Genomic DNA, 26008 nt, shown 5'->3' with positions numbered 1-26008 from the left:
GAATCCATAATGTACAATATTGTTTTTCCCAACTTAAATATTTTCCGTCTTAGGTAATGTAAGCCATTCCCACTTTTCTTACCTCTGTGCTTGTAATAAAAACTTGTTACTGGGCTTATGAGATCACACAAGCCTGTACACGAACAGACCCTGCTCTGGTGCCCTTGTCTCCGATCGATCAACTGACTCCCTGATTTGATCAAAACTGGCAGCCTTTTGAGTTTCTCCTAAAACTTTCCATACAGGTTTCCACTACACTAGCTACAGCCTTAATATCGGAGTGCCATTTCTCACAAATGCTCTTCTTGGATGAATGGGAAAACTTTTCTCAGAAAAGCTACACAATTTTGTAGAAAGCTTTCCCAGAAGAGTAGAAGCTATTTTACCTGTGGATTACCTCCATATTACTACCAATGTATTGAGAATGGGATGTCACAAAAGCTCCTGTAGGTGCAATGTTTAGATGCCCCATTAATTTTGTCCAAATAGCGTATTTACAAAATTGCCATTGGGATACAACACTGAGTCACTTCTCATGGACAAGCCTTTAGTAAGGGTAGTCAAGGAGTCCGAGGTCAAGAGCCAGGAGGGTGCGTCATAAACAGATAGAATAAACAAAAGCGTAGTCAGGTCCCAGGCCAGAGGCAAGGTCCAAATGCGTCAAAGCAAAAGGGGTAATACAAAAGGTAGTTAATACGCAAATCCAAGGTCCGGCAACAGAAGATTAGAATGTCTGAACTGAACACAGAGCACAAAGCACAGAGAACACACCACACTGAGCTGAAAGCTACAACTGGTAACTATCTGGAACTGACAGTTTAGTTAAGTAGCTAATCACTTTGAACAGGGAACACCTGATGGAAACTCAGCACCTCCTAGTATCAGATTGGACAGATGAGCTGTCAATCAAGAAACCAACAGCTCAGCACGCCTGTGCAATAGATTGGATGACTGAGTGGTCAGTCACTAAATATTTTTAAATTATAACCATACTGATACTATAGCCATGTGTCAAAAGAAAACACAACATATTCTGCCCTATAGCAGACACAGGTAGTCAATAAAGAGAAATATGTAACAAAAAACAACCATCCATTTATGTGGCTATAAATGTATATTTTATCGTTCTATTTCTATGCATCTGTTGTCCGACAACATTGTTTTACGCTTCACTATGTTATATAAATACCATGAAAATGAAATATTACATTCTTGTTTGCTTGAGGGAATGAAAAAAAATCTTGAAGTAATTGCAAATCCATGGATCATAGGTGACAGTCTTGTACCAAAGCTTTCAGCACATTTTCTCAGAAAGCTTCATTTAGAGTCTTAGAAGAGAAAGAAACAACCACTGGCAATTCTAAAATAAAATGTTCATCACTGAGCATTACAAATGGAAAATTTACAAAAGGTGATCCCGAAAATGAAAAGCTAAAAGGGATTATTTTCTCTTTAACCTGCACGGTCATTCTGCTGACATCAATCATTGGTTGTAAATTACAAACCTATCATCTTTTATTCTTCACACTGACGCCAGAAAGTTTAAGAGTGACTTCAATGTGTGAGCACACGGTACTAAGCAGAAAAAGTGGCAGATATAACACAACGAAATTACATCATCTGACGGTCACAAAATAAAAGGATTCAATATATAATTATGGCTATTACAGATCAGCATATATTTATACACACCAGATATGGTTCTATTCTGGACTAGAAATTCACTATAACACATGCACACGGTCAATACCAGCAGGTTTTTGCTATGCAATCTGAGAGCTGCATGGTGCAGGGGCAGAGTCACTGATTCAATTGATGTGTCACTTGTTAGACAGTATGCTGTTACTTTGATGCAATCCCTATTTTCTTTGCTGCAGTTCTAGCAGTTCTCAGCTTGACGAAAAGCTGCTAATGAATGGGGGCATGGTTACACAGAGCAGTTAACAAGGAGGCAGGAGACCCCTAGTTCAGTAGTGATACTTTCCTGCTGATAAAACATAGGATTTTATTGAAACCACAACAACACACAGCCTAGTACGTAACGCATCACTGGCTTCAGGCTCTCAGATTATATAGCAAAAAACGGGTGACAGATTCCCTTTGACAGGCTGGGTGCTCTCAAATTTAACACCTTCGTTACCTTGGACAAATTAAGTATGTCACGGTCAGCTGGTACTTACCGACCTTGGACGTACTGAGCATTATGCATGCGCGCGATCGCCGCCTGGTGATCAGCTGATATCATAGCTGATACCAGGCACCCACTGCCAGGAATGGTGACCGCACCACTCCTGCAGTTTAACCTCCTAAACGCTGCAATCGATAGCGATCGCAGCATTTAGAAGGCAGGCAGAAAGAGGGGGCTCTATCTGCCCTCCGATTAGCACCCCTGTAACGTCATCGCGAGGGCCCGATCGTTGCTATGGTGACTAGAGTTGAGCGAAACAGGTCGGTCAGATTCAAAAGTCGCCAACTTTCGCCAAAGTCGGGTTTCATGAAACGAAACCCGACCACAGTGTGAAGTTGGCCATACGGTCGGCGACCTAAGCGCCTAAGTCGGGTTTCGCCGAATGCTTGCACGTGACTTTTTTCAGCCAATGAGAGAAGCGTAGCGGGAGCGTAGCTGGAGTGGGAGTGGGAGAGAGGGAGAGAGAGAGAGGGAGAGGGAGAGAGAGAGAGGGAGAGGGAGAGAGAGAAGAGAGAGAGATGTCGCCGCCTCTAGGGTTAAAATTCATGCCAGGTGTGTTTACACTCCTCCACTCACTGCCGACTTTTCTCCCCATTGACTTGCATTGGGTTTCGTGTTTCACGACTTTTCCCTATAGTCGGCCGATTTCGTTCGACTAGTCTTTTGAGAAAGTCGGGTTTCATGAAACCCGACTCGACCCTAAAAAAGGCAAAGTCGCTCATCTCTATTGGTGACCCAATGTTGTCATGGTGACATCCGGATCACGGGGCAATGGCAAGCTCCTCAGACCATGCGCAGGTGCTTGTGTCAGTGAAGCACTGAGAGTTATAATCCATCGCACTGCTCCTGTATTGCAATGGAGTAGAACAACAAGATTACTGAATGTAAAAGTAAAAAAGAAAAATTTGTAAAAGTATTTTAAAAAAAATTCAAAAAATGATTAAAAAAATGTATTGTACTGATAAATTTCTCTTTTTATGTAAAAAGAAAAGAAATACAATTTTTTTAAAAAAAGTACACGTTTGGTATCGCTGTGTCCAGAACGACATGACCCATAAAGCTGTCCCACTAGTTACCGTAATCCCTTCAGTAAATACCGTAAAAAAAAAAAAAAAAACGGGACAAAAAAATTATAATTTTTCATTGCTGAACATAATGTGGAATAAAATGTGATGAAAAAGACGAATGTAAATAAAAATAGTATCACGGAAACCATCATCTTAACCTGCAAAAAACAATCCACCATACAGCTCCATCAGTGGAAACAAAAAAGTTCTCTCTCTTAGAATGAAGGTATGCATAAATAACTATTTTTTGTAATAAAAAGCGTCTTTTAGTGGGTGACAGCAGCAAAACATAAAAACCCGCTATTAGAGATGAGTGACTTTGCCTTTTTTAGGGTCGAGTCGGGTTTCATGAAACCCGACTTTCTCAAAAGTCGAGTCGAACGAAATCGGCCGACTACAGGGAAAAGTCGGAAAAAGTTGTGAAACACGAAACCCAATGCAAGTCAATGGGGAGAAAAGTCGGCAGTGAGTGGAGGACTGTAAACACACCAGGCATGAATTTTAACCCTAGAGGAGGCGAAATCTCTCTCTCTTCTCTCTCTCTCTGTGCCTCTCCCTCTCCAGCTACGCTTCTCTCATTGGCTGAAAAAAGTCACGTGCAAGCATTCGGCGAAACCCGACTTTGGCGCTTGGGTCGCCGACCGCATGGCCAACTTCACACTGTGGTCAGGTTTCGTTTCATGAAACCCGACTTTGGCGAAAGTCGGCGACTTTTGAATCTGACCAACCTGTTTCGCTCAACTCTACCCGCTATAGATCTGGTATCGCTGTAATCGCACCGACCCGTAGAATAAAGTCGCCTAATCAATTATATCGCATGAAGAATGGTGTAAAAAATAAATAAAACCAATTTTTCATCTGCTGTTTTGTTCATTCTGCCTCCTAAAGATCGCAAATTTATCCTGCGCACTGCACTGAGCGCTTACAGCGGCGTTTCCAAGTATCTCTGAAAAACGGCATTCAGATGGAAACTCCGTTGAAAGATTCCCTATAATGAGGCAGATCGAAGCACTGTGGACGTTTTCTGACCTATGAACTGGCGGTGTCATCCACAGTTTTGTGCACTTCTGAAAAGAAGGACATTCTTTAACAGAGGCTAGACAGATTCCATAGTAAGTCTGCTGCCTCATTATAGTGAATAGATCTCTCAGGACTTTCATCTGAATCACGTCACTCAGATTTAGATGGAAACCCCAATGCAAGTGCTCAGCGTAGAGCGCCGAACAAAATGTGATTCGAAACGTCCCAAAAGAAAATGTTCACAATAAAATATTCAACTCAGTTCACAAAAAAAGCAAGCCCCCAACTCAGGTTTGTCATTTGTTAATGGAAATATAGCAGGCTTCCACATTACTGGTAGTATAATGACTCTGGAAAAGCTAAATGGCTCCTCGCCTCTCGAAAGAAATTTAGCAAATTCTGCACTCCCAAGTTCAAATGCCTCTCTCCCTTCTGAGCCCCACAGTGTACCAAAACCACATATAATGTCTAAATGTTTGGCATTTCTGAAGTGATGAGAACTTGCCTAATTTATGGGTCTCCAGAAGCATGAGCTGGCCATACCATACTGGCGACTGCAACTACTGGTCACTACAGCGGCAGTTTGCAATTTTCACTTGGCAACATTCATTGCTGCTTGTTTCTGGAAAACACCCATGTATTCAAAATTGTCACTACACCTGTAGAAAGAGTCCCAAAGGGGTAAAATTTCCAAAATGGGGTCACTTGAGGTGCTCTGTATATAAAGTTCGCAAACTATTCTAGGAAAATCTGTGCTCCAGGAGGCAAATAGTGCTCCGTCCCTCCCGAGTCTCGCCGTATGGCTAAGCAGTACTGTGCAGCCACACATGGGGTATTGCCACGTTCAGTAGAAATTGTGGGATAAATTATGGCTCCATTTTTACCAATTTATTGGGTAAAAATGTAAAATCTAGGGCTAAAACTAAATTTTTTCACAGCAAAATGGTATAAAATTGGGTGAGGCAAATGTGTCAATATGATCACTGCACCCCTAGATGAACTCATTTGGGAGTGTAGTTTGTAAAATGAGTTCACATATGGAGGGATTTCTGCTGTTCTGGCACTTCAGTGCTCTGCCAATGTGATATAGTGCTGTTCTGCCCTCTGAACATAGGGCAAATGATGTTTGTATTATGTGCTGGTTTAGTTAGCATCATCTAGTGGTGGCTGAATTTATAGCTGTCTTAAATAGCTTTTTCAGCTTGTGTCTTTAACAGTGGTGCATTGTGGGATTGAAGCAATGTATTCTGGGATTTAGAAGATGGTATTTTCTTCTGTGTATTTCATGGGACGCATGTGTTTATTTGTCCTCTTGTAACTCCTCTACTTGAGTTCGTTATCCGGATAAAGCATATCTGGTAAGATTAATATCTTTTCTTGCAATGCAGTGTTGTACAGAGATGTTATTAACTGTATAGCAGCTAGTGCTCAGTAGATGCAATTAGACACCTGTGTATCAATCACACTGTATACTTCCTGTAATTGTGTTAGCTATGTGATCATCTGCCCAATAGTTACCCATGTCGTTTGTATTCTTTATAATTTTATCGCATGTTCTATACTCCACCAATAAACAATTTAGACCACAGAGAACTGCTTACTTTGGAAGATATAAGGTGGTTTATGCTGTATGCTAGAATGCACACCGTGTCAACGTGTATGAAGGCAGAACAAGCGCCCTCAAACCATTCTGCAAAATTTGAACTCCAATATGGTACCTCTTCAATTCTGAGCTTTGCAATGTGCCTCAAAAGTAGTATTCCCCCATATCTGGCATATTGGCGTACTTAGGAGAAATTGCACCATACAATTTGTTGTGCAAATTCTCCTGTTACCCTTGTGAAAATAAAAAAATGGGGCTAAAATAAATTTTTTGTGGGTAAAATGTGATTTTTTTTACATTTTCGAAGCTCAACATTATAAACTTCTCTGAAGCATCTGGAGGTTCAAGATGCTCTCGACACATGTAAATACGTTCCTTGAGGAGTCTAGTTTACAAAATGGGGTCACTTGTGGGGGGTTTCCACTGTTTAGGCACATCAGGGGCTCTCCAAACTGGATAGGGTGTTCACTAATGAGTCCAGCAAATTTTACAGTGAAAAAGTCAAAATGATGCTCCTTCCCTTCTGAGCCCTGCCGTGCCCCCAAACAGTAGCTTTCTCCCTCATATGGGGTATTGGCGTAATCAGGAGAAATTGCAATTGTATGGTGCAAATTCTTCTGCTACCCTTATGAAAATGCAATATTTGGGGCTAAAAACATTTTTGTGGTGAAGATGTGATTTTTTTATTTACACGGCTCAACGTTAGAAACATTTGTGAAGCATCTGAGGGTTCAATGTGCTCAACCCACATTTAGATCAGTTCCCTGAGGGGTCATTTTGTCCAGTAATTGTTCAAGCAAATTTTGCATTCAAAAGTCAAACATCACAACTTCCATTCTGAGCTCTGCCGTGTGCCCAAACAGTAGCTTTCTCCACATATGGGGTGTCGGCATGCTCAGCAGAAATTGCACAACAAATTTTGAGGTCCATTTTTTCCGGTTACCCTTGCAAAAACAAAAATATTGGGGTCTAAAGTAAATTTTTTCTAACAAAAATGTAAACATTCATTTTTTTTAATTCCACATTCCAAAACTTCCTATGAGGCACCTGAAGGATTAATAAACTTCTTGAATGTGGTTTTGAGCACCTTTATGGGTGCAGTTTTTAGAATGGTGTCACTTTAGGGTATTTTCTGTCATATAGACCCCTCAAAGTCACTTCAAATGTGACTTGATCCCTAAAAAAAAATGGTTTTGTAAATTAAATTTTGTTAGAAAAAGGAGAAATGGCTTTAACCCTTCCTAAAAAAAAAATAGTTTAAAAAATTGTGCTAATGTACAGTAGACATGTGGGAAATTATATTTATTATTTTTGTGACATCTCTCTGATTTAAAGACATAAGAATTCAAAGTTTGAATATTTTCAAATTTCCCAAATTTTTGCCAAATTTCCATTTTTTTTCACAAATAAACACAAGTTATAGTGAATAAATTGTAAATCTATCTTGAAATACAATATGTCACGAAAAATCAATCTCAGAATTACCAGGATCCGCTGAAGCGTTCCAAAGTTGTTGTATCATAAAGTGACACTGGTCAGAATTGGAAAAATTGGCCCCGTCATTAACGTGTAAACCACCTTAGGGGTAAAGGGGTTAAGAATTTCTGAAAGTCCTGAAATGATGGACCATCTTGGCCATACAATTGAGACACTGCGCAACAATAACTTGTATAAAGGCTTTTTTTCCCAATCAGAGATAGAGCTGAAATCTGCTTACCTGTCGTAATGTCCTTGCCACTAAACTCTCCAACACTGGGCCTCTATCTTCATGAAGCAAATGAACTTCATCTAAAATCAACAGTCTCACGAGCTGAGATAAGGCCACATCTCCAACACTCTTTCTGGTAACAACATCCCATTTCTCTGGGGTGGTCACAAGCATCTGCATGATAACAAAAAGCAAATATGATGGTCAGGAAAAGAACAGAGATCACTGATAAGCAAGAGTTAAAAGAATTCATTGTAAAGGCCCCGTCACACTAAGCGACTCACCAGCAATCCCGACACCGATATGAAGGTGTCAGGATCGCTGGTAAGTCGCTATGTGATCGCTGGTGAGCTGTCACACAGACAGCTTCACCAGCGATCAGCACAGCGATGCCGAACGCCCGGCATCGCTGGCCATCCTGTAAAAAATAGATTAAAAATAAAAAATATATAGTTATTCTCACCTTCCGACGTCCCGTTCAGCCATCCTGCCTCTCTCCACGCTTTGGTCCCAGTGATCCTTTGCACGAATGACCGTGAGAAGTCACGGTCTCGCGGGATAACAAAGTCTCGCGGTCATTCGTGCAAAGGATCACTGGGACCGGAGCGTGGAGAGAGGCGGGATGGCTGAACGGGACATCGGAAGGTGAGAATAACTATATTTTTTATTTTTTTTTATTATTTTTTAACACCTGATCGCTGGTCTCCCGCTGTCACACACAGCGATGCGTGCTGGCCAGCGGGAGACCAGCGACCAAAGAAATGTCCAGAGGTTTCTTCCAGCGATCAGCGATACTGGCAGGGGGGCCGCTCGCTGATCGCTGTCACACACAGCGATCTCGCTGGTGAGATCGCTGTTACGTCACAAAAGTTGTGACTCAGCAGCGATCTCGCTACCGAGATTGCTTAGTGAGACGGGGCCTTAACAGCATGGCTCTATATTCTGAAGAAAACGTACATTAGAAGGGTTTGTCCAAGTGGCAAAACACTATCACATATGTATCAGGTAGCATAAATTTGAGGTTTGTGTGTAAAGGTACCGTTACACTTAGCGAAGCACCAGCGATCCCGACAACGATATGGATCGCTGGTGCATTGCTAAGTGGTCGCTAGTGAGCTGCCACACAGGCAGATCTCACCAGCGACATCGCTGGGGTCGGGGGTCGCTACTTACCTGTCAGACACGGCGATCCTGACGTCCTCCCACCCGCGTCCATGCGTCGCTCGTCGGCGCCACAGGAAGCCCAGCAGGAAGCGCCCGACGAGAAATGATCCAGGACCTTCTCGCGCGACCAGCGATAATCAGTGGGGGAGCCGGTCGGAGGTAAGTATCACATGTAGTGATATCGCTAGCAATATTGCTGCTACGTCACAAAATCGGTGACTTTACATCGATACTGCTAGCGATATTGCAGTGTGTAATGGGGGCTTTAGTCAGAGTGGGAACAACTCTTTTCACGACCTCTGATGAATAAGGCAGACCCCTGAGTGGGGACCTCTTTTAATATTGTCTTATGTGCTGAGATGAAGACATGAGAGATGGTATTTCAAAACATCAAAAATATACAAGTAACGACGCTGTTTCTATTGCAAAAGAAACATGGGTAAGCTAACACTTGAAAGACTGCCATCACTGCTAAGTAGAGCAGCAATGGGGCACTAATTACTAATTAGAAGTACAAAAGAAATCAGTGGAAAAACCATATACAATTCTGAGACCAGATAAACTAAATATTTCTTATTCTTTAAAATCCAAAGTGGCAGATGAATTCTGACAGTCATAGCAATAAAACACATTTCTGACATAGGCAAAATGTGTAATGGATCAATGACAATAAAAGCATATACTGTAATTTATAGCAGCGGTCCCAAACCTTTTTTTTTTACCATGAAAGCCAAATTCATCTCAGAGATGGTTGCAAGTCAAATCCAGCTTTCACACCCCCCCCCCCCCCCCCCCAGTAATGGCAATCAGAACCCACTATGACCCAAGTGATGATAGCCAAAAAATTTTCACAAAAACTTAGACCTTGTGTAGTATTCCTGTACAGGCAGCATACTTACACCCAAGGATTCCAACTTTACCCCCCTTCATTATTCCTGTATTAGGCACACTCACCACATTATTGCATCCAGCTTCATGTACCTAGTCTGACTATTAGTATCATCTTATCTCCAGCTTCCCATATTTATCACCTCCTTTGCCCTCCGCTAGTATATCCACATCCAGATCTGCTCTTCTGAGCAGGGTTACTTACAAAATTAAGTACAGGGTGGGCCATTTATATGGATACACCTAAATATAATGGTAATGGTTGGTGACCCAAATCAGCGCGATGAATTTGCAGAATGGGCAAAACAAAAATTGGAACAGGACCCTCAGTTTACACAGAACATTATGTTCAGTGATGAGGCAAACTTTTTTGGGTGGGCCATTTATATGGATACACCTAAATAAAATGGGAATGGTGACAGTTTTCTTGCATAGGATGTCTTGCATTGAAATCTGCTGCAATGATCCGGGTACTGCGTTCACCAGGCAGCAACACAATTTCTATCCGCTCCTCACATGTTAACCTCTGCGACATGTCAATGGCTGTAAACAAAGAGAACTTGCAAATAACTCATGAAAGAATAGTTACCTTAAAACCAAGCACACCATTGTTTTTCTTGTGAAATTCTCAATAAGTTTGATGTGTCACATGACCCTCTTCCCGTTGGAAAAAATAAAGTTGGATCTAAAATGGCAGCCATGGTCACCACCCATCTTGAAAATTTTTCCCCCTCCCATATACTAATGTGCCACAAACAGGAAGTTGATATCACCACCCATGCTATTTAGGTGTATTCATATAAATGGCCCACCCTGTAGTATCTGGAGACCTGCTAACAGTTTGCCTGATTTAGTGCTAATACACTAAGTTGGCAGAGAACATCATGGGCCTGCGAGCCACATGTGGCTCCCTAATCATAGGTTGGGGATCCCTCCTCTATAGGCTGTACATAATTTAATTGTTTTTCCCATCAGGTTTATGTTGCTTACGGGAATAGTATTACGGTATATATTTTATTGCTAAAGCAAAAAAAAATAACCTGCCTTTACTCATGTAGAAAAATAATTTTAAAAAATTAGAGTTCTCAGTATACGATACATTTTAATGGCTCCTGTAAAAATGGATGCTAGAGTGCTATTGAAAAGAGAGCCTTTAGTACAAATGAAATAAATATACATTTTATATAAAAAAAAAATCATTTTTGCAGTACTCATGTTAGTATATGAGCCAGTATAATGTGTGATGACACATTATATTTCATTATATACAAGAAGAGAAAAAGGAGTACAAACACCCGTTTAAAATTTATCAAAAAACTTTTTTCTATTATTATAATATTATAAAGACACCATATTCAAATACTTTAAAAAGATTATATGGACAAAAATTCAAAATGAAGTACACAAACAGAATTAAGCTCTGAGACAAGCACAGATTATGTATGGACTGGGAATTTTGAGACCTAAAATGATCACCGTGGCATAATAGAATACTATAATATACACTGCTCAAAAAAATAAAGGGAACGCATAAACAACAGAATATAACTCCAAGTAAATCGAACTTCTGTGAAATCAAACTGTCCACTTTGGAAGCAACACTGACTGACAGTCAATTTCACATGCTGTTGTGCAAATGGAATAGACAACAGATGGAAATTATTGGCAATTATCAAGACACCCTCAATAAAGGAGTGGTTCTGCAGGTGGGGACCACAGACCACATCTCAGTACCAATGCTTTCTGGCTGATGTTTTGGTCACTTTTGAATGTTGGTTGTGCTTTCACACTCGTGGTAGCATGAGACGGACTCTACAACCCACACAAGTGGCTCAGGTAGTGCAGCTCATCCAGATGAGATCCTCAGACCCCTTGTGAGACCATTTGCTGGTGCAGTTGGCCCTGGGTTCCTTCTAATGTAGGACAATGCCAGACCTCATGTGGCTGGAGTGTGTCAGCAGTTCCTGCAAGATGAAGGCATTGAAGCTATGGACTGGCCAGCCTGTTCCCCAGACCTGACTCCGATTGAGCACATCTGGAACATCATCTCTCGCTCTATCCACCAACGTCACGTTGCACCACAGACTTTCCAGGAGTTGGCAGATGCTTTAGCCCAGGTCTGGAAGGGGATCCCGCAGGAGACCATCCGCCTCCTCATCAAGAGCATGCCCAGACATTGTAGGGAGGTCATACAGGCACGTGGAGGCCACACACACTACTGAGCATCTTTTTCTTGTCATGAGGCATTTCCACTGAAGTTGGATCAGCCTGTAATTTGATTTTCCACTTTGATTTTGAGTATCATTCCAAATCCAGACCTCCATGGGATATTCATTTTGATTTACATTGATAACTGTTATGTTTTATTGTTCTGAACACATTCCACTGTGCAATGAATAAAAATATTTGGAATATTTCATTCAGAGATATCTAGGATGTGGTATTTTAGTGTTCTCTTTATTTTTTGAGCAGTGGATATAAATATTGTAGCTGTACTAGGCTCTGACAACCAAGATCAAAGTACCACACTAAAAGCGCAGCTAAAATTAAAGCAGACTGCCACTATTGCTACAATATAGTAAAACACCAATATTAATTATTCAGTGTTATAGTCCTAGCAAAAGAGGTCTTATCTATATAAATCCCTGTGTGCCGTCAGACCACGCAGCCCCAATGCGCGTTTCGCGTGGGCTTCCTCAGGGGGCTATTTATTAGGCTATTCACATGTTTATGTTTGCCCTTTTTTTGCCCAATAAAGGTCTGTGTTAGGCCATGTTCACACGTTCAGTATTTGATCAGCATTATACATCCGTTTTTTGAAAGCCAAAACCAGGAGTGGAACAATCAGTGGAAAAGAGTAATAGAAACACGTCACCACTTCTGATTTTGGTTTACAAATACTGATGTAAAATACTGACCAAATACTTAAGGTGTGAATATGGCCTTATTTTGGTCCGACCTGTAGACCCAACTCAGTCATTCAAGTGAATAGGTCTGGAAAAAAACGGAAAGCATATGGATGCCATCCATGTTCTGTACTTTCTTTTGTCTCTGACTGGTAGGAGAATCTTGAGAACCTTCATTAGTTTATTTTAGCATATGAGAAACTCAGATGACTGATTCATTGGACCTTTCCATAACTAATAAAACTATGATCCAGCAGACTGATGAAAAAAAAACAGTCCATTACATTGGGAAGAGAAAAAAGTTACAGGGGAATTAGGCCTTAAAAGAAATGTAAAAGTATTTATAATAGGAGAATTGGGTTTGCATCTTTTAATCTTCGCTGCTTCCTGTTAACACTAGTTTGACTTTTCGTTCCTTTACGTAGATGTCATAAGGCTAATTGGGTCAGAATATTACTAGCTAACTAAATGTGGTCCATCAACAGCACGGCTTTCCAGAAAACTGGGCCTAACTGCTGCAGATGGAACAGATATCATTTGGAAATTAACCACGTCAGCCATTGAGATTAGCAGCTGTACTCCGACACAAGACTAATTAGCAAACTGTAATGGAATACATTTAGCAATGCATATTACAATTTTCAAGGTGTGAAAAACAAGTAATCCCAGCTATTTAAGTAATTTGTTGGCGCTATGCTGCATTTACTGAATAATATTCATGACCTGAACATAAAATACAGGAAGATAAAACTTGTTTTCTGATTCATTTTCTATTAAATGCAAATGGCTGACCAATAATAATACAGGCATACATCTGGTGTAATTTACCGCATGAAAAGAGTATTAAGATCTAAATAGATAACTGAATAGAATGTTAGACATTATCCATGACACCAGCTTTATTTCTAATTAGATTACTAATAATACAAATAATGTTAAAAAATTGTAAAAAATAAAAAAAATGGGGAAATGTAATTTGTTTTACAATCCACATACCACTGTACAACAAAGGTGGGGTTGGGTACTGACGTGTAGACATAAGGCGTAGCTCGTATAAGTCTTCCATTCCATGCCATGCCAATGGTAAACACTGAAGTCAGACAGGTAAAATTCTTCCCAGCTATACTCGGTATCATACCTTTTCACATGGATCTTACATTGTGGACAGTGATATTATCTTCATATTTAGAAAAAAATTCTGTAGACCATTGTAGATTCAGCTATATGCGGCAAGATAAGCTTAGAGACTATAGATGATTGGCTATACAAAGAAGATGGCTGTAGGCTCTTTGGGAATACAATTACTCCCTTAGAAGACCAACACTTGGCCATACCCATATATACTCATGTAGTTAGGAATGACTGATGTATATGCGTATCTCCTGTTAGGACAAAAGGATAGGGCCTGTTGACATTCTTTGCCCCCCACAGTCGACATTTGCCAAAAGGAGAACTCTAGGCTGATCAACCGATTGCACCAACATCCAATTAATATATACAATCACACAAAAAGCAATATATATGTCCCAAGCTTGTGATAAAAATCTGTGTGTTGGCTTTGAGGATAGTGAGGTTTGAAACACAGAAAATGTACATGCTATGTAATTTAGCCTATTGGGGTTACGTAATAGCAACATTACATAGCCTACTTTGTGGCCGAGCTGTTGTGGCTCCTAGAAGTTTCCATTTCATAAAAAAGCACTTAAATGAGAACTGCAGTTTCAACAAACTTTGCATAAATCAACAGTATAAGCTAATATAAGAATCTTTATAAGACATCTTATGAGAAAAATCTGCTTATTTCTATGGTTATGAGCAGCTTATTTACTTCTACTCTGAAAAAGTGCCATCAGACTGTCAACATAGTGAGGTGTCAGGTTACACAGCCTACTATACTCTATGGAGAGGAGATTGGAAGGAGCAAAGTGAGAAAAAAGGCAATGGCAATCAACGAAAGAATGTGCTGAGCTTTCTAACAAGGCTTTTACCTCAACAGAGAGCTAGATTCACGTCTACAATGATAAGTACAGCTGTGTAATTTCCTACATAATGCTGCGTCTGTATGTGCCAAATTCCATCTGTGTCTTTCAGCAGCTTTTTGCCACTTCTAAGAGCAGCAAAATATAGCGACTGAGACCCTGATTCCAGCAATGCTGCAATTTTGATGAAATCACTGTTTAATATGCAAAATATTATCATTAGAGGACTAGTAAACCTGCTGTTACCAACTACACCCCCAGCAATTGTTAGCTTTATGCCTGTGACAGTGGTGTAGATGGTAAAGATGAGCGGATTGCTTTGCGCAACCATGGTCCAGAAGCTGCACAAATTTCCTGTCCTTCCAGTATTCTGAGCTCGTCTGATTTGCTGTACTGCAACCTCGTCACCTGTGCGCTGCACAGCACACACGTCGTCAAACCAGGCCGACGAAACAAATCACTCAACGTGAAAGGTCCGGAAAATTGCACAGCTCCTGTTTACGGTCAGAAAACATTGACCTAGAAAAATGGGGGGCTGCATACAAAAAATTGCTAGATCTGCAACAGATAAAACAGTGATTTTTATAAAAACTGCAGAAAACAGTAAAATAAATGATATATCGCTGGAACCAAGATCCCCGTCCCTACATCATGGGGTGGCATAAACCTGCCACAGATTCCCTTTAAAGGTGAGTTGGCACCTATAGCAAAATCAGAAATGTGACAAACCTTGCCATGTTGACAGCCACCTCTCTGTGACCCATTTAATGTTTGTGTATGAAGAGAACATTATTGTATGGCGTATTTTATACATGTTTGTACGGAGTGTAGATAATTAGAAGTGGTGTCCACATAGGTTTTACCATATAACAGGGAATTCAAAGATATAGATAGAAAAATAAATGCATTTTTTATTAAGATATAGAAATGACAGATCATGTGTAATAAAACTAACTAGTGAAAGACATTTCCATCTTGGATTTCTACAAGGGCACAGCAAAAGAAAATGGACTAACAATACATACTTTTGCTGTCAGACTAAATTTTTCTCAGCGCATGAAACCTTTTTTCCACGTCTAAACTCTGTTAGAATTATTATTAGGTTTTGCTACAGGTTTATCTTTCCCATAGGGAAAAGTGTAGACGAGAAGCATTTACATTTTAAATCTCGCTGAAGGTTACATTTAGAAGCATTACACTGCTTTCCAAAAAAACAAATAAATATGCATTTTACTCGTTAAAATTACAAACATTAGCATCCGCACCGTGCATATTTAAATGAGAATAGAGTGGGTCAGAATCAACTTAAAGCTGAATGATATACCGTATTCAGAAATTAGTCCAGGCAAACATTGCTATATTTATCCATTAGGGCTATTATCGATATGGACATGTATGATGAGACATTATTAACAATTTAAGAGCCATATGGGCACACTGCATGTAACAGATGTTGTGGTAAACAGTATTTTTGCATGGAAGGGGTTGTCCACTTTTAAGAAATTGCCCACAGATGTGTCTGGAACATGACTATCTGTCAGCGTCAATCCCGTCAAAATAAAAAGGTGCTCAAATATAAGTTCTTAATAATCATTCGCTGAACATATGTGAAAGATTGTTATTAGAGGTGTACGACACCTTTTGCTACTTCTGTTGAAATTCAACAATATTGTGGAACAATGGGGATTTAGTGCCAGAAAACTAGTGTAAAAGCTTTGAAAAGTTGAGAGGGCAAGATGGAGCATGGCCACTCCTGCCAGTCAAGATCATCAACAGTGCCAGCATTTTGTACGCCAGAAATGCTACTAATAGAATTTCTAGCCCAGCGCACCGAGACGCACGCCACTCAGAGCTGTGCATGATTACAACTAACACAGTACAGCAGAACTGAACTTTGTCTCATTACAAACACAACAAGCAAATTTGCGGCTATCCTCTCATAGAGATGTCAGTGCTGCTGTACTGCCCTTCCCCTATACTTGCTGCCTGGGAGATGGAAGCTGGAGCGCTGTGAGAGGACTACAGCTGCAAATGTTTTTGTACAGAGACCAACTTCACTTCTGCTGTACTGTGTTAGTTCTCATCTCACTGCAGAGCTGTGTGATTATGAGAACAGAATGTCAGACATTACATGTCTCACACTTGCAAGGGTGCTTTCACACTGCGCTTATCTCCACATTTGTCACTCCCATCGGGGCTTTCGTCCATATACCCCTGAAAAACAGAATTAGGGAGCAAATGCCGACTGGGCCATAGACTATAATGATGTCTGTAGAGTGAACATGTGCTGTGTCATGCGTCATTTTCAGGCTAATACGTCTGAGTGTCCGCCTCCAGTAGGCGTACACGCCCCAAAATTATGGACATTAGAGTGCATGTTCACACTACCAGCATCATTATTGTCTATAGCCCCATTGACGCATACGTCCGAATTTACTGATTGGACATAATTTCTTAGCATGTTTATATCAGCGGACCGAGCTGAATGATTCTCACTGAATGGTGTTAGAGATGGTGTATTATTCTTGGCAGCATGATTGGACATAAAATTTCTGTAATTCGCATGCACTTTGCTTAAACTGTAATATGCGGTGTTTCTTGACCAGCAAAAATACACAGCGTCAACCACGCCGCCAATACTCTCCATGGGAACTTAGTCCCTGAGTGTTCTGTGCCTAGAAGCCAGGGCTGTGGAGTCGGTACGCCAAACCTCCGACTCAAACTCCTCAATTTCCATGACTCCATCTCCGATTCCAACTCCAACTCCCTCATACCAGGGCTGTGGCGTCGGTAAGTCAAACCTCCGACTCCGAAATTTCCATGACACCGCCTCCGACTCAAACTCCGACTCCACCAAAATGGGCTCCGACGCCATGACTCTGACTCCACAGCCCTGCTAGAAGCTTAAAATTAGATTGAGTTAGGTTTCATGTGTGTATATAAAAGGACTAATAAATATGAAGTGGCACAGATCGCAATTGGCCATCTTGTGACCGCAACAACTGACTGACTGACTGGAAGTTAGCGGTAACAGTCACAAGCTCTCAGTATAAGCTTATGAGAGACTTGTTATGGTTCTCATAGACTTACACTGAGTTGTGACTTCTGGCTTGCTCGTGCTCAGCAAACACTGAAGACGACCGAAGCGGCACTGAAAACATAAGACGATGACGGCTGGTAAGTATATTACTAGTGGCAAGTAACTTACAACAGTGATACCCTTCAGGCGGGGAAATACAAAAAAAATGCTGGAATTGTGCTTTAAAAATCAGAAGCATCAAACATCAAGATTACAGGTGAAATAATCACTTGTGGCCTTCTCCAGAGTTCCCCTTCGCAAGGACATTTCCTTGTGACAGGACATCCTAGCTCGCGCTTGCTACTTATATTGGGCTGATGCACCTATTAAAGACAATTCATTTTGGACCTTTCCAGTACAATCAAGTGTCTTCATCTAAGTTACATCCAATTTACCTGCCTTCTCATTAAATGGATATTATACGGATGGCAGTGATAATTAACAAAGATCACAGAGAAAATAAAATATTTTACTCTGATATAGTATAGATAAAATGACCGCAGGAACAAATGTCAACCTTTTAAAGCTAATGTAACTTTTTAAAGTCCTAATGGTATCTTTATAGGTCTAATTTATAGTTACCCATTGAAACAGCAAATACATGACACACCTGGGAAATATGCACAACCTTTATACTGAATCGCATGAAATGGATAATTCTAATACTAATCAACATGAAAAATCCAACCAGGGAATTCTAGAAGGCAAAGCTTCAGCATTACTGATGCATAAAAACTGATGTACCATTTCAGCATTTCAAAGTTTAATCTGATAACGCCATAGAAAAAAGGAAACTGCCGTTGGGGTAGAGAAATTAAACAGCTCATTTTCCCTAATATACGAGGAACAGGAACTGGAATCTGATTTTGGCAGCCAAACTCAATACTAATGAAAGTGTAAATCAACATTAAAAAGTACAGTAAATTTGCACAATATTTTATAGCACTAACTTTAGAGTATTTTCTCCAAACTAAAGTGCAGTTAGTGCAAGGAAATGAGGTTTGGAAAATTATCTGTGTGGATTTTTGTATCTGCTGGCACTTCTAAATGGGCAGCATGCTATACCAATATTACGCAGATTTGATCACAGATTTGCTGCAAATTTATTTTCAGCAAATATTCTGTGAATAAATGGAACTATAACTATTTAAAGGAACCCGTCAGCCCTTTTGTGCTATGCAATCTGATAGCAGCATTAGGTAGGGACAGAGACCCAGATTCTAGTGATGTATCACTTAGTGTCCTAAGCGCAGTAGTTGTGATAGAAGCACAGTTTTATCTGCTGCATAAGTAGCAGAGTTCAGTTGTCGAGCTGTGTATAACCCCATCCACGTCACAGCATTCTGTGTACATTGTATAGTGACAGAGAGCTGCTAATCAGGGCTGGGGGACAGGTTGGACTAGGAGGCATCAGACCACAAACACTGATTGAATTAAAAGAGCAAATACACAGTATAGTAAGTGACACATCACTGAAATCAGTGTCTCTGCTTCTACATCATGATGCTCTTAGATTACATAGCAAAAACTGTTACAGTTTTCCCTTTTACTGTCATTACTCAAAGTAAAGGCCCTTATACAAATTAGAAAACGTTGGCCAAACTGGGTTGACCATCTGATTTGTAAGACGGCCTTTTGAGAGATGAGTAAAAGACCAATCCCCTTCTGTTCTCAGAAGAAATAACACACTGCCAGACTCCTCTAGATTCCATTAGGCTATGTGCACACGCTGCGGTTTTTGCTGCGGATCCACTGCGGTTTTGGCCGCTGCGGATCTGCAGACAGTGTACAGTATAATGTAAGTCTATGGGATTTACATTCTGCTGTGCACATGCTGCGGATTTTTAACTGCGGAAAAGCTGCGGTTTTGAATCCGCAGAAAGAAATGACATGTGACTTCTGCGGATTCTGCTGTGGTTTACCATCTCCTCCACTGTAGAGGTGATAAACCGCAGGGCTAAACCACAGGCCAATCCGCAGGTCATTTTACCTGCGGTTCCGCAGACTAATCCGCAGCGTGTGCACTTAGCCTAAGGTAGGAAGTTAGTCTGATAAAAGCCCTGGTGGTTATTGTGAAAATAGCAACAGTTCAAGTATTTAAATTTTAATTCAGACTATGATCTGTAGAAAAAATGTAAAATAAAAAATGGTCAAATTGTTTTTAAAAACATAAAAACTGATTTAAATGACAGGTCATTTTCTGATAATAGCTTCCCTTATGTGGTTGCTATGTTCTGACGTCAACATGCCGCTGTCTGGAAATAGTTCAACAACAGTAATCAGAGCAAGCTCCGGTCGCTGCTCTTACCGGCAGATGCTGCCTGTGCAACACAGCTGGTGTCTGCGGTGTATGGGGAAGGCGCAGCTCCTCAGCCCAATTTGTATTTGGTAACCGATGTATGCCCTATGCCTGGAACGGTTTAAAACTTAAACAAAACCATTTCTACAATAAATGCTCCTTTAATAGAGTGACTCCTGCATTGGAAACATGGAAGTATTAATTTTGATGGTCAGCATTTAGTGCCACAGTGAAAAAACACAGCACACGTCAGGAATAATAGCTTAACATCAGGGTTAGCTGCTAGATCGCTTGGCTGTTTTTTGTGCAAAAGCTGCATGCGATAACCAAAATAATGTGATAAAACCAAGAAAAATAACTTTTTGGCCTACATCTGATTAAAATTTGATTTTCTTTTTTTACAATTTACAGTCTTACAATTAGCTGAACCTTGTTCCTCTATGCATTTTATTTATTTCTTTACATTTTTATTATGCATTGCTTATATAGCGGCATCATATTCCTCGGTGCTTTACATACATTATCATCACTGTCCCTATCGCGGCTCACAATCTGGATTCCCTATCGGTATGTCTTTGGAATGTGGGAGGAAATTGGAGAACCCTAGTGGAAACCCACGCAAACACGGGGAGAACATACAAACTCCTTGTAGAAGTCGTCTTTGGTGGGATTTGAATAATTAGTGTGCGTGATCAACACAATAATAACACGTTATGGGCTCTGGTTTATTAACAATGGCATTGTGTATGTGTTGGGTGGAGTAAGAAGAGCACATGACTTAATGAATGAGATGCATCTTAGAATTGGCGTGCACCTCTGCGCACATCTCCAGAACCTTACTCCAACCAGAGACTGGAGTAAGAATTTGGGTGTAAGGTAGACTATGTGTAGTAATTACTTGGATGGCCGGGTTTTACCATGGCTCTGTCTCGCCCCCAACTCTACCTATTGTAGTGGAGCTGGTTGGGACAGGTGTGAAAATGCAATAAGCCACAAAAAGTTTGTGTAATTTCGTGTTGCCAAAACATTTTGCAACTTTTCTGTATTTTACGCCAAAAAATGAACAAATTCTTTAACGTATTGGCTCCTTCGATTTTAGATATGGTTGACCTTGACAGACACTTGCCTTTACGCAGCTGCCCAAACTATGTAACATTTCACATTTTCCTAAGATCACAAAAGACTTTAACATCATTCAGATTGCAGGAGTTTGCAATTTATCAGCTGCTGATAGAAAAATTGGAGAGGTTAATTGGCCGTCATTCACATTTATTTTGGGAACTAAAGCGACCGCACTGCCAGTTCCTTTCAAATACTAAGCTGATTACATTCTCACAAAAAAATGAGAAAAATGATGTGGTAAGTGTCCACAGTAACACTTCAACAATGCACCTTACAATAAATTTCCCCGCAAAGACACTGAACGTTGTTTCTAAAGAAAATCTATGTCTGGCTACTCATGAACGGTTCCGCAGAATAAAGAGATTGTGTTTAATCACTTTACTGGTCCTGGAACATTGCTTTCAAAATCAAGTCTGCGGCTTCAAGTACTAGAATACAAAACCCTGCTTTCCAAAATCACTAGTCATTACACTGGTTTATATTAGGGACTGCTACTTACACAAAATACATGGATTCGGCCTTATTTAGTCTGTTCAAGGCAAATGTCTGCCACACCTATCGAGTGCAGATAACAGGGTCCAAATCCAGCAATTATCATATATATGGTACATGATGTACAACCTGTCAACTACATTATAATCATTCCTACAAAACAGGTGCCATAAACAGGAAAACACTCTCTTCTACAACAAAGACATGACACAGAAGTATATAGTATTTCTCACAAATGGTAACCAATTACTCCCCAGGCACAGAGATTCTGGAAATAGCTGTTCCCACCACTACAGTTCTACTAAGTATAAGGGGTACATTGAGTAAAAAACAGCAACTTAAATAGGTACTGCATTCTCAGTTATGGCATATTTTCAGAATATGCTATACATTTCAGGAAGATGAAGATCCAATTTCTGGGATCCGCACCGGCCTCGAGAAGGGGCCCCTATTTTCAGTGTCCATGAATACAGCGGTGGCTGAGTGGCCCTCACTACTCACTTATGGGTATTTCAAAAATAATCAAGCAAGTGTGACGTGATTATTTTTGAATCTTACACATTAGTGAATGGACGACCTTTACTTTCTTCGCCTGGGGTTAATCCATCAATGGAAAACCTCAGTTTTAAATGAAATACTAACAGTTTAGGGTCAACTAGGGCTGGGCGATCAAATAATTTTCATCAATTCGCTGTTGGAGATAAGCTCGAATGTGATTTTTGCTTAGCTTGAAAATTTGACTTTAGCTTGGCCATCCCCTTTCCGTTATCCCCGTTTTGTTTAGCGTGTCTTGTTACATTTCTGTCTCAGGCTCCATGGAGTGGGGGAGGGGACAGACCAGGGATTAACAGGAGCATAGTGAGGTCGGAGACTCAGGTCTCTCAAACATCAAGAGTACCCCCGGGGCAGGGAGAGTTAGGGTGCCAGTTCCAGGGACAGTTTGAGTCCCCCCTCCCCTACTTAAGACTGTCATAGCGGGACAGTTGTCTGTGCTGTGCATGAGGGAAGGGGGTAAGGGTTACACACTTGGGATCCCCCTTCTGTATGTTTACCTTCTGTGTCTTCTCACCCCTGTTCCTTGCCCTCCATAAACTGCAGAAAAGTTTGTTTCTGACCCATTGCCGTTCTCCTCCATCCCCACTTCCCCTTTGTGGCAGACTAGTGCTAACAACCCAAAAAAAGTAATATGACGTCATTATGATCTGAAATCTACTACAGCTATAAACAGGAGCAGATTTGTGCTATGATGTACCTCACTTTCAGGTGGAGATTATAATGCATTTAATGGCTGCAGATGACACACCTTCCTAATCCCCATACACACAAAAAATAGTCTAGATTATAATTGAAAATCATTTTCAGCTTTTAAAAAAATAAAAATTCAGATGCGCACATTACACATAAAGGGAACTTTTTTGTTATGTCTACCATGCTCAAACAACGGTTAGCAGTGGACACCAAAGGACATGGATACACAACATACAATATAGTCAGTATAAAACTATTTGAAATAAATTGTCAAAATACCCCACTTATCTAACAAGCTAATATTACAAAATGACAAACAGAGGTGTAAGCCCCAAAATTATTTCATATGTTTAAAATTAGACAAAGTCTCAGAAATAAAAAAAATTATCTAAAAGCAACACAGAAAACATCAGAAAAGGAAAATAATTTGAAAAGAAGTTTTAGCACCATGTATACCTTCCAACATAGTATGAAACTATCAAAACTATTCTGTATAGAAAAGTACTATAACTAAGTAAACTGAGGGACAACCGCTTTGAAATATATTGCAGCCATCAGGGCTATGGAATTAGTAAGCCAAACCACCAACTCCAACTCCTCAATTTCCCCCGGAAGAAGCAAAGGGTGAAACGCGAGTCGGGGCGCAGGGGGAACACTGTCAGACCACCCGCACATTCTCATGCTAAACAAGACAAGGTAATGCCATCCTTTCAACTTATGTATTATACTGGTTATATTGAGACTGAGATATATATGCACTTTTGATTGGGAAACCAGCACGGTGGTTGCGTTCGGCACTTATTTAACCACTTCTGGTATTTACCCTAAATTACTTTAGGCCTAAATTCACAAATTGTACTATTCTGTTGAGATATATATATATATATATATATATATATATATATATATATATATATATATATACACAGTATAATAATATATATATACAGTATATATACTTCCTTTTGGAAGTGCTTTGAGCAGCAAGGTGGTGTGCTGGTGAAAGGGGAAAAAAAAAAAAAAAAAACTCTTTTAAATCTTCTTCCTGAGCGAGTGTGAACGAGCTGAGTGTGACCTGAGCGTAAGTGCGAACTGTGGTAAGTGTGTGACTTGAAATTCAGTGAAGAGGTATTTGGAAAACCTATAACAAATACCTGTGTGAGTTGCTGAATTGTAAGTTGCTGAGTGCTTTCTACCTGTTCAATTTTTGCGGGGCTTTGGGGGCTTGTTTAACCTATATTTTCTCTCTTCAGGGTTAATCTCTAATAAACTATATTGCATTTAAATCTTGAGGTGTAACTATATTCACAAGGGGTTAATTAAGGGTGGGAGTTCATACAGTAATTAAGGGTTTATAAGGGGCAGCTGGTTGGGGCTCAACTCCTTTTGGAAGTGCATTGAGCAGCAAGGTGGTGTGCTGGTGAAAGGGGAAAAAAAAACAAAAAAAAAACCTCTTAAATCTTCTTCCTGAGCGAGTGTGAACGAGCTGAGTGTGACCTGAGTGTAAGTGCGAACTGTGGTAAGTGTGTGACTTGAAATTCAGTGACTTTAGATTCAGGGAGTTTCCAAGGGAGGTCTTACTGAATTGCTGTTATATTAATACTTTTTTTGTTTTTTTAATTTATTTTTGCTTATCTTATTGTCTGGTGCAATCCCCATTAGGATGTGCTCCACTATTGCCAATGCCATCCAGTGCACGTCTTGCCGCATGTATGAAATCCTTGAACAGCCGGTCGAGGGTGCATACTGCTGTGCAAGATGTGAGCACGTTGTGCATTTGGAAGCCCAGATACTGGATCTAAATGTGCAGCTGGCAACACTGAGATCCATAGACAATATGGAAAGGAGTCTTCTGCTCACTGAGCAGACGCTCAATGGGATAGATGAGGGGGGGGATGCTAGGTTGGAGCTGCAGGACAATGAAGCAGCTAGCTGGGTGACAGTTAGAAGGCGGGGTAGAGGGAAGAGCACCAGGGAGGCTAGTCCTGATCTGGCACACCCCAATAAGTTTGCTAAGTTGGCAGATGAGGGGAGTGTTGGTGCAGGAGTAGCACTGCTGCAGCAAGGCATGTCCTCTGAAAGCCGGAGGAGTGTCTGCTCCAGTAAGGGGGGAAATAGGAGAGCAGGGCAGGCCAGACAGGTTCTGGTAGTGGGAGACTCAATTGTTAGGGGAACAGATAGGGCAATCTGTCACAAAGACAGGGATCGTCGAACGGTGTGCTGCCTACCTGGCGCTCGAGTCCGACACATCGCTGATCGGGTTAACAGATTACTGGGAGGGGCTGGAGAGGATCCAGCGGTCATGGTGCACATTGGCACAAATGACAAAGTTAGAGGTAGGTGGAAGGTCCTTAAAGATGATTTCAGGGAATTAGGCTGTAAGCTTAAAGCAAGGACCTCCAAGGTGGTATTTTCGGAAATACTTCCTGTACCACGTGCCACGCCAGAGAGGCAACGGGAGATTAGGGAGGTTAATAAGTGGCTCAGGAATTGGTGTAGGAAGGAGGGGTTTGGGTTCTTGCAGAACTGGGCCGACTTCTCAGTTGGCTACAGGTTCTACGCTAGGGACGGGCTGCACCTCAATGGGGAGGGTGCAGCTGTGCTGGGGGAGAAAATGGCTAGAAGGTTGGAGACGGGGGGGGAGGGTATTCCTTTTATAGGAGGGGAAGACAGTGCAGATAGAGACCTGGCCACAAATAATGACATTGGGGGTGGGGGTGGCATGGGGGGTGGGGTTAGAACAGTTAATAATTTAAGAAAGAATAGAGGTACAGAGGGATACATAAAGTGCATGTATACTAATGCCAGAAGTCTCGCCAACAAAATGGAGGAATTGGAGTTAATGTTGTTGGAACATAATTATGACATGGTGGGGATATCTGAGACATGGCTGGATGAGAGCCATGACTGGGCTGTTAATTTACAGGGCTATAGTCTGTTCAGAAATGACCGTACAAATAAGCGAGGGGGAGGCGTGTGTTTATATGTAAAATCATCCTTAAAACCCATCCTTCGTGATAATATATATGAATCTAATGAAAATGTAGAGTCCCTGTGGGTAGAGATAAGGGGAGGGGGGAAAAACACGGGTATTACATACCTGGTAATGTGTTTTTTCATGAGACATGACGGCACCACGAGAGAGGGGATCCGCCCAGCGAGGACAGGAAACCTTCAAGATAAAAGGGGCGGCTCCTCTCTCCGCATCAGTTGTTTTACAGAGCACGAGAGGAACTCCGCAGGTT

At 40.9% G+C, this 26008-nt stretch overlaps 1 protein-coding gene across 3 annotated transcripts in view; it reads right to left on the bottom strand.

Annotated features, from left to right (window-relative positions):
• Nucleotides 1-26008, bottom strand: part of ASCC3 (activating signal cointegrator 1 complex subunit 3) — an 825088-nt gene that overhangs the window by 528104 nt on the left and 270976 nt on the right. For all 3 annotated transcript variants that reach the window (XM_073589497.1, XM_073589498.1, XM_073589496.1), the window contains exon 11: nucleotides 7596-7760. In XM_073589497.1, the coding sequence (XP_073445598.1) occupies nucleotides 7596-7760 (165 nt within the window). The remainder of the gene's footprint in view (nucleotides 1-7595; nucleotides 7761-26008) is intronic.

The sequence above is a fragment of the Dendrobates tinctorius genome, unplaced genomic scaffold (assembly GCF_039654945.1).
Source record: "Dendrobates tinctorius isolate UK_male_01 unplaced genomic scaffold, ASM3965494v1 ptg000111l, whole genome shotgun sequence".
NCBI lineage: Eukaryota > Metazoa > Chordata > Amphibia > Anura > Dendrobatidae > Dendrobates > Dendrobates tinctorius.
This window is presented reverse-complemented; position numbering and strand designations above follow the sequence as displayed.